The sequence below is a fragment of the Chanodichthys erythropterus genome, chromosome 2, assembly GCF_024489055.1.
Source record: "Chanodichthys erythropterus isolate Z2021 chromosome 2, ASM2448905v1, whole genome shotgun sequence".
NCBI lineage: Eukaryota > Metazoa > Chordata > Actinopteri > Cypriniformes > Xenocyprididae > Chanodichthys > Chanodichthys erythropterus.
In genome coordinates this window covers 29,661,105-29,673,909 of record NC_090222.1, presented here as the reverse complement: position 1 = coordinate 29,673,909, position 12,805 = coordinate 29,661,105, and the positions used below count along the sequence as shown (strand labels likewise).

Genomic DNA, 12,805 nt, shown 5'->3' with positions numbered 1-12,805 from the left:
CCGTGAGGCCTCCATAGGGAGCAATGGACACTTCCTCTCTCAAGATCCATAAAGGTACTAAAATCATATTTAAATCGGTTCATGTGAGTACAGTGGTTCAATAGTAATATTATAAAGCGACGAGAATATTTTTGGTGCTCCAAAAAAAACTAAATAACGACTTGTTTAGTGATGGCCGATTTCAAAACACTGCTTCAGGAAGATTCGGAGCACAAATGAATCAGTGTTTCGAATCATGATTCAGATCGCGCATCAAACTGCCAACGGCTCAAATCACGTGACTTTGGCGCTCCGAACAGCAGACTCGATACACCGATTCATTTGTGCTCCGATGCTTCCTGAAGCAGTGTTTTGAAATCGGCCATCACTAAATAAGTCGTTCTTTTGTTTTGTTTTTTTGGCGCTCCAAAAATATTCTCGTCGTTTTATAATATTAATATTGAACCACTGTACTCACATGAACCGATTTAAATATGTTTTTAGTACCTTTATGGATCTTGAGAGAGGAAGTGTCATTGCTGAGGGTAAGTAATAAATGACAGAATTTTCATTTTTGGGTGAACTAACCCTTTAACAATCTTGGCAAAATACAGTACAGTTGTGGAAATTATATAATATCAATATTCTTTTTGGGATTCTTTGATAAGTAAAAGAACATTTGAACTAAAAGTCTTTTACAACATTATAAACGTCTTTTGATGTTTTTAGTGCATCCTTACTGAAAAAAACAACGCTACTTTACTGAAAAACTTCGGCTATGTTTCAAAAACTAACGTTAATACTCCAACAAGACTGGATTATATAATATATATATATATATATATATATATATATATATATATATAATTTTTTTGTGTTTTGTGCATTACAGACATTCAAACATTGTCTGGGTATAGGACCTAGGTAGGCAGCAGCAGCTCACTTTGATTTAGAACAGCCATCTTTCAGACGACTAAGCGCTGCCCGCTGTTGCTGGGAGGCGTTTGTGACGTATTGGCATTGAGCACTTCCGGCTTTGGGTGCTGATGAGAATGAAGTGAACTGGTGATGCTTTGTGTTTTCATTTAGCTGTTGATGTTCATGTGTAGATTTAGCCTCTTATTTCAGCATTTACACGAGAGCGCGCCCTGGTTGAATCGACATAAACAAGACGGTATAGTTAAACTATTACATTCAAATATCATTTAGCCTAAGAGGCTTTGTTGCGGACTGCATTCAGTGCATTGATGCTTTCATTCATTGAAATGCAACGACAACCGTTTGTGAATGAACAGGATTGTGTATTTACTTTAATTCGCTGTTACGTGTCTTCTTTTATAATTCTTGTCAGTCAAGTGCCTTTATGAACCCAGAGTCACGTCATTTTTCTTTGCAGGATATTAGGTTAGTATGTAATGTATTATCATTCCTCCACGTCGATCTTTATTATTTCTGTGTGGAGGTTCACCAAAGAGATTTTATTGATTATATTTTAGATTTCAATTTGTATTTATTTGCTCAATTGATAATTTATTGCAGTTGCATTGTTGCATAGTGTGCTTTAAAATAAATCCTACATTTCTCAATGTATTCTGTATTCATTTAGTTGTAGTCACAGTATTTTAGCTTGCACTGTAACTGTGTCCATTAGACTAATGGCCTTACTCAGGCTGATCATATCTGTATATGAACAAACGAAACCAGATGTATAACTTCATCCACTGAAATTCAGCCAAATGCAAAATGTAGACACAGAAAAGACCTTCACAAAATTTTAAAGCCAAAGCACATTCTCTGGATAGCCTCTAATGTGTTCCACTTGATGGAAAGTTTGTGTGACATTGATGTATTTTGAAGCATGACAGCATTCATGCATGAGTACTAAAATTAAAATTAAAACTGTTCATACTATACATAGATTGAACAACACGAAGATGGCTGATAGAAGTGACCTGAAAGCTGAGCTTGAGCGCAAAAAGCAGCGCTTAGCCCAGATTCGAGAGGAGAAGAAAAGAAAGGAGGAAGAGAGAAAAAAGAAAGAGGTAAGTGCTGTTTTTGATGGATATTATTGCCATTTATCATTTCATCATCTGCGAATAATTGTTCTGTGCTGCAGTCTGAGACGCTTCAGAGGACTGAGAACGTGTCAGAAGACTCGGACCTAGACAGAAAGAGAAGAGAGACAGAGGCTCTCCTGCAGAGCATTGGGATTTCACCAGAACCACCTTTAGGTATATGATACAGAACATTTAGCTGTCTGTGCATGTACATAATGTGTGTGAGATACATCTTTGTCATGGCACCTGCTTGAACGAAATGATAAAAGGAATCATCAGGAGTCTTTATAATGCAAAAGAGTATATTTTTATATATATATATATATCTCACTCAGGAATCTTTAGAGCTATATCCTATAGGGCTTCCCCCTACCCTTGTGAAAAAGAAGTACACTACTAGCATACTGTACTTTTGAAAAGAGTTGTTAGTTTTTGAAGAGTTATTAATTATGGAAATAATAAACAAGGGAAATGTTTGAGTGCAAACTGAATGTAATTTTTTCAGAATCTGAATTGCATGTTAATTGCAATCAAATACAAATATATTATAGTTATAATTTATATTAAATGCAGTTAGCAGAATGTTAGAGATTTCTTTAACCACTTAAGTATGACTTTATTACTTTTATATGTAATTTTATAATTCTGTTGTCTTTGAAATATGTTTAAAATGTACTGCAAAGCATGTATTGTAATCAAAATCTACTTTATTATTTTAAATTTTTATTATATATGAAATTTGCATAGCGTTTGGAGGCTATAAGATGAATAAAAGATGAAAAACCTCTACATTTTGAACTGGAACTCTGAGTCTCCCCATTTCCAGCCCTGTTTGTAATGATGAGGTTGCAATTTAGTACATATCAAATATATTAACTTTAAAATTAAAATAAAATAACACACCAAAGTTAAATTTATATTCAAGTACTTTATTTATGCTTTAGTATGTTAGTCAACACATCAAAATAAGTGTACTTTAAAGCATAAGTGTATTTTCATGTGTACTTGAGTGTGTAAAAAAAGTGTACTTTAAGTACATATAAGTGACCTTTTATTTTATTAATATGTTATCTGCAAGTACAGTTTTTTTTTAAATTGTACTTTTATTTGTAGTACACTACAAGTGTACATTCAATACAATTAAGCACACTTCTTTCTTTCAAGGGTATGGTTCATTTTGGACTGATTTTTGCTGTTTTATAGATAAAGGGCATGTCGCTTTGGCCTGTATTTGAGTCCTACCATTATTTTAAATCTTCTGCGCAGGAATGGCTTGCGTTCTCATTAGAATTTTTGCTAGATGTAAATTTATTGCTAAGTTAGGTAAAGAATTAATCCCCAAAACAATTATTACTTTTATTATATGAATATAAAGAAGTTACCTCTATTTAATAATCAGTTTATTAAACTCCTGTCTTTTACACTGTGGCTGTACTTGAAGTAGACTTCACTGTGACAAACTTTATAAATAGATTTATAAGATGATATTCCATGTACAATTGTAATCATCATAATTCTGAAGATAAGATGATTAATAATATCAAAATTCTAACATATTAGAGAAAAGTGAAATTCGCTTGACAATCTCTCCTGTTGTTTTTCCTTTTGGATTTTTTTCTCTTTGATTTGACCATTTCAATCCATTCTGTTCATTTTGATTTGCCTGTGTCTGCCACTGCTGGCCATCAGTGCAGCCACTGCAGCTTTTAACATGGGATACCTGTTATTTTCATTATTTAGTCCCAACCCCTATGTCTCCCTCTTCGCAATCAGTGAGCCCGCCCAGTGAAACTGGAAGTCAAGAGTCCATAGATGGAGGGACGGTGGGAAGGTATGAAATCTGCATGATTGTTCATCAGACTATATCTCAGCTTTTAAACCATTTTGAAATACTTACAATACAAATCAGATATTTTCCAGATAATATTTTAACAATTTATTTTGATTTCATTATAGTAACCATTTAAAAGCCAGTTATTTCATTTTGCATGTCATGTGTTTTTCTCACACAGTATAAGTGGCTTATTATAAATATCATATATTTAATTAATTTCATATTTTTAGAAGAGTGTCCCTCACAATGTGATCATCACATTTGGAGGTCCTTGGCATCAAAAGCTTTGAAAATTCCTATTTTAAAGGATGTTGTGAACTTTAAGGGTGATTGCAGTTTAATTTATATATCTATAATTTGCTCATACATTCTTATCAAGACATCAGACAAATTTACTATATTATGGCTGATTTAGAGAAATTATATATTTTCTGAAAAAATGAAAAATTATTTGAACGACATTTGATTTGATTAATTTCGGGGAAGTTTTGCATTATTTCGTAGGTCAAAATATTTTGGCTATTTATTTTTTTGATATTTTTAATTTAAATTTATTTATTATATTTTTTATTTTAGTATTTCCCTTAAGACTAAGTCTGATGTTTTTCCTTTTCCCTATATCTTTGATGGGGACATCAGATATCGGTAAGGAGAAGTGTTTATGTTGTCATTGTTAGATCCTGGCATTTGTTGATGCATCACCCATCAGTGGATGTGGTTCTGTTGTAGCTTTTCAAGAGTATGGTGCCAAAGTCTATATGTGATTTCATTTCAAGAGACAGTGTGTTATCTCATGTAATCATGCATGAAAGAGGGTTATGCACTGCTGGTGAAGCTGCAGAACCTAATCATGCATGCTCTTGGTCTCATCCCTCTTAACGATTGATGTATTCTTCTGATCTCTCTAGGACGTTGCAATGGGACACCGACCCCTCAGCTCTTCAGCTTCTTGCAGATTCTGTTCATGGGTGAGACTGCCACCTCAACAATGAGGAAACACTCAGTTTCAACTGAGAAATTTAGAATAAAAGCCTAAAGGTGCAGTCACATTTACCATTGCGAGGCAACATTTTGCGCAATTGGGAGTTTCTTGTAAGGGCGAAAAGTTCGCTCATGTTTAAGCTGTTCATGCGAATTTGCCGTGCTGACTAACAGAAAGCTGCTTCGTTTGAAAATGGCTTCTCTGTGAGCAGTGCTTCATACATCACCACACTATTGACAATAGACCGTTTTTGCATGCAAAATTGCATTAATGTGACTGCACTTTAATGGGTTAGTTCACCCAAAAATGAAATTTCTGTCATTAAGTACTCACCCTCATGTTGTTCCATATGCGTAAGACCTTCGTTCATCTTCGGAACACAAATTAAGATATTTTTGATGAAATCCGAGACGTTTCTGAACCACACATAGGCAGCAATGTCATTGCACCTTTCAGGGCCCAGAAAGGTAGTAAAGACTTTATTAAAATTATTAATGTGACTACAGTGGTTCAACCTTAATGTTATGAAACAACGAGAATACTTTTTGTGCGCAAAAAACAAAACAAAAATAATGACTTTGTTCAACAATTTCTTCTCTTCCCTGTCATTCTGCTACGCTGTTTACATTGTACAGACAGTGCAGAGCTTCCATGTTCTACGCCAGAATGCCGACTCATTATTGGCCGGCTCCTGTGTCAGCATCACACACATGCGTTGTGCTGCTCACATGTACAGTCGTACGTTTTGTTTTTGTGCACAAAAAGTATACTCGTTGTTTCATAACATTAAGGTTGAACCACTGTAGTCACATGGACTGTTTTAACAATGTCTTTTCCTTAAAAGGTGCAATGACGTTGCTGCTTATGTGTGGTTCAGAAACCTCTTGGATTTAATCAAAAATATCTTAAATTGTGTTCCAAAAATGAACAAAGGTCTTACGGGTTTGGAACGACATGAAGGGGAGTAATTAATGACAGAAATTTCATTTTTGGGTGAACTAACCCTTTAAGACTTTAGTAGGATTAAGTAACTGATGCTTTCAAGTAGTCTAAGCTAAAAAAAAACATTAAAATGTTCTCATTTTGGCTTGATTTCTTAGCTGCAAGATGCATAGGCTTGGAGCATCAAAAATTGTTCAGATTGATTTCATGCCAAAAGAACTGGTGACATACTCCAAAGAGACACAGACCCCTGTCACATCTGATCAGCCTGAGGGTAAGTAAAGAGCTGTTTTTATTCCTATATATTATAGTTAAAATGGATACATACCATACATATGAAACTGAATATAATGGCTTTGTCTACAAAACAAATGCCATTACACTCATCTCACCTATTACAGTGTTCCCAAAAATGTCTGTTTTCCACAGAGGAGGAGGATGAGGAGTTGTCAGTGCCAAAATCTGAGCCGGTGTCACAGCAGCTAGAGGAGGACAAGCCTCAGGAGGCCGAAGAAGGCAAGAACAAAAAAAAGAAAAAAGAAACTAATACATTTATAGGAAGTGTAACGTCATACAGAGCTGTATGAATTTGTGTGTTTTAGTTCATCCTAGAGAACTCACCAATGAGGAGAAAGAGCAGATTGTTCATTCAGAGGATTTCCTGTTTTTCTTCGACCGAAGCATCCGTGTAGTGGAGCGAGTGCTGGCTGAGGATACGGACATTTTCTTTGACTACAGTGGGCGAGATATGGAGGACAAAGAAGGGTCAGAGCAGAGGCTTATATAACAGTCAAACATACACAGATTCCCACATGAAGACAGAAAAGTTATCCATTAGATGGTACCAGAAGCGTCTGTTTAACCTAATGTAGGATGATGGTGGTTTAATGGTTTGAAATCAGGTTTAATGAGGTGACCCAGAAACTTAAGTGTTGCACTCAACTTCAAGTGACTCCTGGGAAACTTACTGTAAATTGCTTTGCATGATTGTACTAGAATGCAAAAGTTTGTTTTGTTATCAGGGACATGCAAGCTGGATCAAACTTGTCTTTTAATCGACATTTCTATGATGAGCATTGGTCTAAACATCGAGTCGTCACTTCCCTGGATTGGTCACCACAGGTACTTTATTAATAAGAACTTTAAAATTACATTAATATAAGCGATGACTAATGCAAATGTGTTAGTCACAAATACAAAACTCTTAATATACTTTTTGCAGTATCCTGAATTGCTAGTGGCCTCGTACAACACTAATGAGGATGCGCCTCATGAGCCAGATGGAGTTGTGCTGGTCTGGAATATGAAGTTTAAGAGGACGACCCCCGAGTACATATTCCACTGTCAGGTTTGAAGTCCCATTGCTCCCAATTAAAAACCTTGAATACCTGGATGTTGTTCCTTTCGGCTTCATTTCAATATACTTAATAGCATTTTTTATTATACATTGAGTATGCGTGTGAGTAATCAACTTTTATTGAGAAGCCTGAATCTAAATTGAATTTATATTATTAAAAAACACTAACAATAGAGCTCAACTTTCGGATGTTGTCTGCGTCATTAATGCACATCATTCTGTGTTTGCGCTGATGTCACTGATAAATGAGCTCTTATTGTTCAGTTTATTGCCTGTATGCTCCCTTTGTTCAAATCAACCTTGATGGTGGGCAAGCTGACGTCCTCTATGCCAAAACATTAAGCGTAGCAAAGGAAATTTAAAATTGGCACAAGTAATTACTAATGCATTTTATGGCTTTCCCCCTGTAGTCCTCAGTGATGTCAGTTGGCTTTGCTCAGTTTCATCCCAACCTCGTGATCGGAGGCACTTACTCAGGACAGATAGCACTGTGGGACAATCGAAGTCACAGGAGGACCCCAGTGCAAAGGACACCCCTGTCTGCAACTGCACACACTGTAAGAGCACCGATTACAGATAAAATGTTTAAAAATATAAATATATATTTACACTAACTTTCAAAAGTTTGGTGTCGATAAGAAGTCTCTTATGCCATCAAATCTGCATTTATTTGATCAAATATACAATAAAAACTGTAATATTGTGAAATATTATTACATTAAATTAACATTTCTATTTGAATATATTTTAACATTTTATTTATTCCTGTATAAAGCTGAATTTTCAGCATCATTACTCACATGATCCTTCAGAAATCATTTTAATATGCAGATTTGCTGCTTAAGAAACATTCCTTATTAATTATTATCAATGTTGAAAACAGTTGTGCTGCTTAAAGGGTTATTTCACCCAAAAATGAAAATTCTGTCATTTATTACTCACCCTCATGTCGTTCCACACCCGTAAGACCTTCATTCATCTTCAGAACACAAATTAAGATATTTTTGATGAAATCCGAGAGGTATATTGTTCATTCATAGCAATTTAACCGAAACTTTCAAGGTCCAAAAAAGTACTAAAGACATTGTTAAAACAGCTGACGTCACTGCAGTGGTTCAACCTTAATATTATGAATAGACGTGAATACTTTTTGTGCTCAAAAACAAAACAAAAATGATGACTCTATTCAACAATCTCTTCTCTTCCCTGTCATTATCCTTACATAGTTACTGCAAGTAAGCACAGTGAAGGCTTCCATGTTTACGTCGGAATGCCGGCTCAGTATTGGCCAAAGCTGCACATGTGAGCAGCACGACTCATGCGTGTGATGCTGATGCAGGAGCCGGCCAATAATGAGTCGGCGTTCTGGTGTATAACGTTGAAGGGCTGGATGTAAACAATGTATGAGAATGACACAGACGAGAAGATATTGTTGAAGAAAGTTATTTTTGTTTTGTTTTTGAGCACAAAAAATATTCTTTTCGCTTCATAAAATTAAGGTTGAACCACTGCATTCACGTTGACTGTTTTAACAATGTCTTTAATACCTCTCTGAACCTTGATTATATTGCTGTCTATGGACGAGTCATATACCTCTCTGATTTCATCAAAAATATCTTAATTTGTGTTCCGAAGATGAACGAAGGTCTTAAGGGTTTGGAACTACATGAGGGTGAGTAATTAATGACAGAATTTTTTTTGGGGGGGAACTAACCCTTTAATATTTTTGTGGAAACCGTGATACATTTTTTCTGAATAGAAAAAGAACATTATTTATTTAAAATAAAAATATTTTGTAACATTCAAAATGTCATTATCATCACTTTAGATTAATTTAATCCATCCTTATTCAAAAAAATCTTAGCTACCCCAAAGTAGTGCATTTATATATATATATATTTAAACATATTATTATATTATATTATATACAGATAATGTCATATAATAGTTATAGTATAATACTGTAATATAATACGATATATCATATGACATGCCTTCTGTGTGCTGAAAAACAGGTTACATGTAACCTAATTCAGTGTGATGGTGGTTTAATGGTTAATAAGCTGGAAAAGAAAAAAAAAAGTTTGCCAGGTCAATGAGGTGACCCAGAAAGGGAGTTGTACTCAACCCAAAGATATTCCTGAGAGACTTTCTATTATTGTAAATTGCAAAATGCGTCGGATGTGAAGTTTTTTCTTTTTTCATTATGTGGCTAAACAATCCCTTATTTGTTTTGGGAAAATATCCTTATCATTTCCTCCCCTTAAAATAATATAATGTCAAAACTGTCACATATATTATGGATTTTATTACTTATTCATTGTGTTATCTTACCAATTTATTGCAGCATCCTGTATACTGTGTGAATGTGGTCGGAACACAAAATGCCAACAACCTGATCACAGTATCCACAGATGGCAAGATGTGCTCTTGGAGTCTGGACATGCTCTCACAGCCTCAGGTGTCCAGATATAACTCATTTAGACAGATTGAATTATTGTCATTTGAGATTTGACTGATGTAGAACAATGCATTACATGTCTGTTGTTACTCACAGGAGAGTATGGAGCTGATCTATAACAAGTCAAAGCCTGTGGCAGTCACTTGCATGGCCTTCCCTGCAAGTGACGTGAATAACTATGTGGTAGGAAGTGAAGAGGGCACCGTTTACACAGCATCCCGCCATGGGAGGTCAGTGGTTCTCGTAACAGAACATATTATACACCTGGACACTTTTGAAGCTTGGACGGCCTAATCCAAGTGTTGTCTTGCCTTACCTTCTGCTTCAGCAACAGAATTTTCATATTTGGGTCAACTGTTTTTTTAATAATATCTGTGAATATTAAAAACATTTTATGAAAAGCAACATTACTTTTACCTTGAACTTGTTTAACTTGTCCCATGCAGTAAGGCTGGTATTGGGGAAATGTTCGATGGGCATCAGGGACCTGTGACTGGAATCAGCTGCCATAACTCTGTGGGCCCAGTTGACTTCTCCCATCTCTTTACTACTTCCTCATTTGACTGGACAGTGAAACTGTGGTCAACCAAAGTAAGAGTTGTTTTGAAACTTCTTGTATTGCTCTATTTGTATTTCGATCATTAAGCATTATATAAATATAACTATTTTATCTCTCTGACAGCATAACAAGCACCTCTATTCTTTTGAAGACAATGCAGACTATGTGTATGATATCATGTGGTCTCCAGTGCATCCAGCGCTCTTTGCTACAGTCGATGGGAATGGTCGCCTGGACCTCTGGAATCTCAACAACTACACAGAGGTCAGGCCACCGCAGCTCATCATTATATGACATTATTCACTCAGACATTCTGTTAATTAATATTAGGGTAAGAGGACCCCCTACTTGGGGAAAGAACCCCAAGGGTAAACCCGGAGTAAACTTTTCCCAGATGTCATCTGATTTTTTTTTTTTTGTATCATTAATGTAAAAATGCTTGGTTGTTTTAACTCAAATTTGGGTCAAATATGGATAAACCTAGACATTGAGTTAAATTTTTTTTAAAACATTTCTCTCATAATGAGATTTTCCCCCCATTTAAAATTATTATTCTCCAATGAAAGGTTGGATTTTTGTAGATTTTTTAAAATAAAAGATCAAAAGTATTAACGATGCAGATTTATTTTCACAGCCTTCTTTGGTCATATTTACCAAGGGTATGAATAATTTTGAGCACAAATTTATATATATATATATATATATATATATATATATATATATATATATATATATATATATATATATATATATATATATATATATATATATATATATATATATATATATATATATGATTACAATTTAAAATAACTATTTTCTATTTTAATACATTTTCTATTTTTTATTTATTCCTGTGATGGCAAAGCTGAATTTTGAAATTACAGTTGTGCTGCCTAAAGTTTTTGTAAATTGATACTTTTTTTTAGGATGATGATGAATACAAAGGTCAAAAGAACAGAATTATTATTTGAAATAGTATTTTTTTGTAACAATGTAAATCTTAATGTCACTTTTGAATACAAGTATTCAATTAAAAACAGACAAAAAAAACAAGTCATACTGACCTCAAACTTTTGAATAAGTCACGGCTGAAGGGCGTTGTTAGGCACGACGCAAAGCTGTGACTTACAGCACTAGCCTTAAGTACCTTATTGTTTTTATAAAAGTTACCACACAATACAAATATTAAAGCAAAGAATATGTAACAATGCAACTTTCGAGATGTAAACTTTCACTAAAGCCTTCCTTCCGCTGGAAAAAATAGTCCCTGACCTTGAACAGCAACAGAAGTTACATTATTACACCATTAGATGGCAGCAAAGACTGTCTTTATGAGTGTGTCAGTCAGTAGCAAAGACTTTTACATTGAAACACTGAATTGTTGTGAACACGGAACAAGACGCAACTGACAAATGCTTTGACTAGCGCTGTCAGTCACGGGAAAACCCTTTAACTGTTAAAAGGACAAGATAATACATCGGACATTTAAACAGATTTTTTTATTATGAACATAGGACTGACCTGAAGGAAAATGCTAAATCTGAATGCAGGTAATAAACTCGCTCACTCGATCTCTTTCTCTTAATACTCTTCATAAAACAGTAAGCTTCAATGAACAATATCAATTGAGAACATACAGTTTACGTTGCTAAGAGTGTTGTGTAGTGATACACAGAATAGTTGGATGAAGCGGTCATAGCCGTGTTTTATCGTGAATAAAACACAGCTATTGATCAATCAGAATCCAGGACAGGAACTAACTGTTTTATAAAATTCTATAAATTATATATGGGCTGATTTTATTACTACAAATTAATTACTACAAATCCTCCATCAGCAAATAGACATAAAAACTTCTAATATCCAACATAAAATAAATTCACAGATCACTACTATTTATGAAAAAAATAAATAATTTAATCTCTAAACACTTTATAATCATCTAATAAATGTTCATGTGAACTTAAAAAGTCAACATTAATAAGAGCATAACCATTCAATAAATGTGTTAAAATGAGATTTAGTGGCATCTACTGTCAAGAACAAAAATAAAGGTAATGTGTGAAGGAGGGCATTTTACCTCATCATATTTGCATGCAAATTGCCATTACCTTAAATTTGTCTGCTTGAACTAAATTAGATGAATCATGAATCATGTTATTATATTTACATTCCAAAACATGTTTTCTGTGTGTACCAGGTGCCATCGGCAAGTGTGACCGTGGAGGGAGGATGTGCCCTGAACCAGGTCAGGTGGGCATCCGGGGGTAGAGAGGTGGCAGTGGGTGATTCAGAGGGCCGTGTTTGGATCTATGATGTGGGAGAGGTATAATAACAGATACATCATGAGTACATGAACAAGTCATTCTCTAAAATTTGGATGAATTTGAAATATTTGCACTTACAGTCAAATCCACAGACAGATCAAACAATGTGCAAATTTCAACAGTTACTAATTCTGTTCTACCGGTAATATGTGATGCAGAAGTTGGTTGTATCTCTATTTTAGCAGTTGGCCGTGCCACATATAGACGACTGGAGCAAATTTGCCCGTACGCTCATGGAGATTCGTGCAAACCGAGGGGATGGAGAGGAAGAAGGTGCGTTGGAGCTGCCTGCCTGAGACAGACA

General features: G+C 34.9%; 1 protein-coding gene and 1 long non-coding RNA gene across 5 annotated transcripts in view; one reads left to right on the top strand and one right to left on the bottom strand.

The window, feature by feature from the left end:
* The first annotated feature begins 1,913 nt into the window (after positions 1 to 1,913).
* On the top strand, positions 1,914 to 12,797 carry dync1i1b (dynein cytoplasmic 1 intermediate chain 1b). Of its 4 annotated transcripts, none has more exons than XM_067408923.1 (16): positions 1,914 to 2,021; positions 2,096 to 2,210; positions 3,777 to 3,867; positions 4,779 to 4,838; positions 5,953 to 6,068; positions 6,224 to 6,310; positions 6,397 to 6,559; positions 6,817 to 6,916; positions 7,017 to 7,142; positions 7,562 to 7,708; positions 9,499 to 9,612; positions 9,709 to 9,842; positions 10,059 to 10,203; positions 10,295 to 10,435; positions 12,375 to 12,500; positions 12,687 to 12,797. In XM_067408923.1, the coding sequence occupies exons 1-16, from the start codon at positions 1,914 to 1,916 to the stop codon at positions 12,795 to 12,797; spliced, it is 1,884 nt and encodes a 627-aa protein (XP_067265024.1). The 4 variants fall into 4 exon arrangements, with proteins under 4 accessions (XP_067265024.1, XP_067265015.1, XP_067265038.1 ...); XM_067408914.1 differs by having other exon boundaries at positions 3,726 to 3,867; XM_067408937.1 differs by lacking the exon at positions 4,779 to 4,838.
* LOC137035545 (uncharacterized) overlaps positions 11,732 to 12,805 on the bottom strand; it is a 16,175-nt gene continuing 15,101 nt past the window's right edge. The window contains exons 4-5 of the long non-coding RNA XR_010897091.1: positions 12,642 to 12,793; positions 11,732 to 12,484 (exon numbers count right to left, since the gene is read on the bottom strand). This is a non-coding gene — a long non-coding RNA (uncharacterized lncRNA). The remainder of the gene's footprint in view (positions 12,485 to 12,641; positions 12,794 to 12,805) is intronic.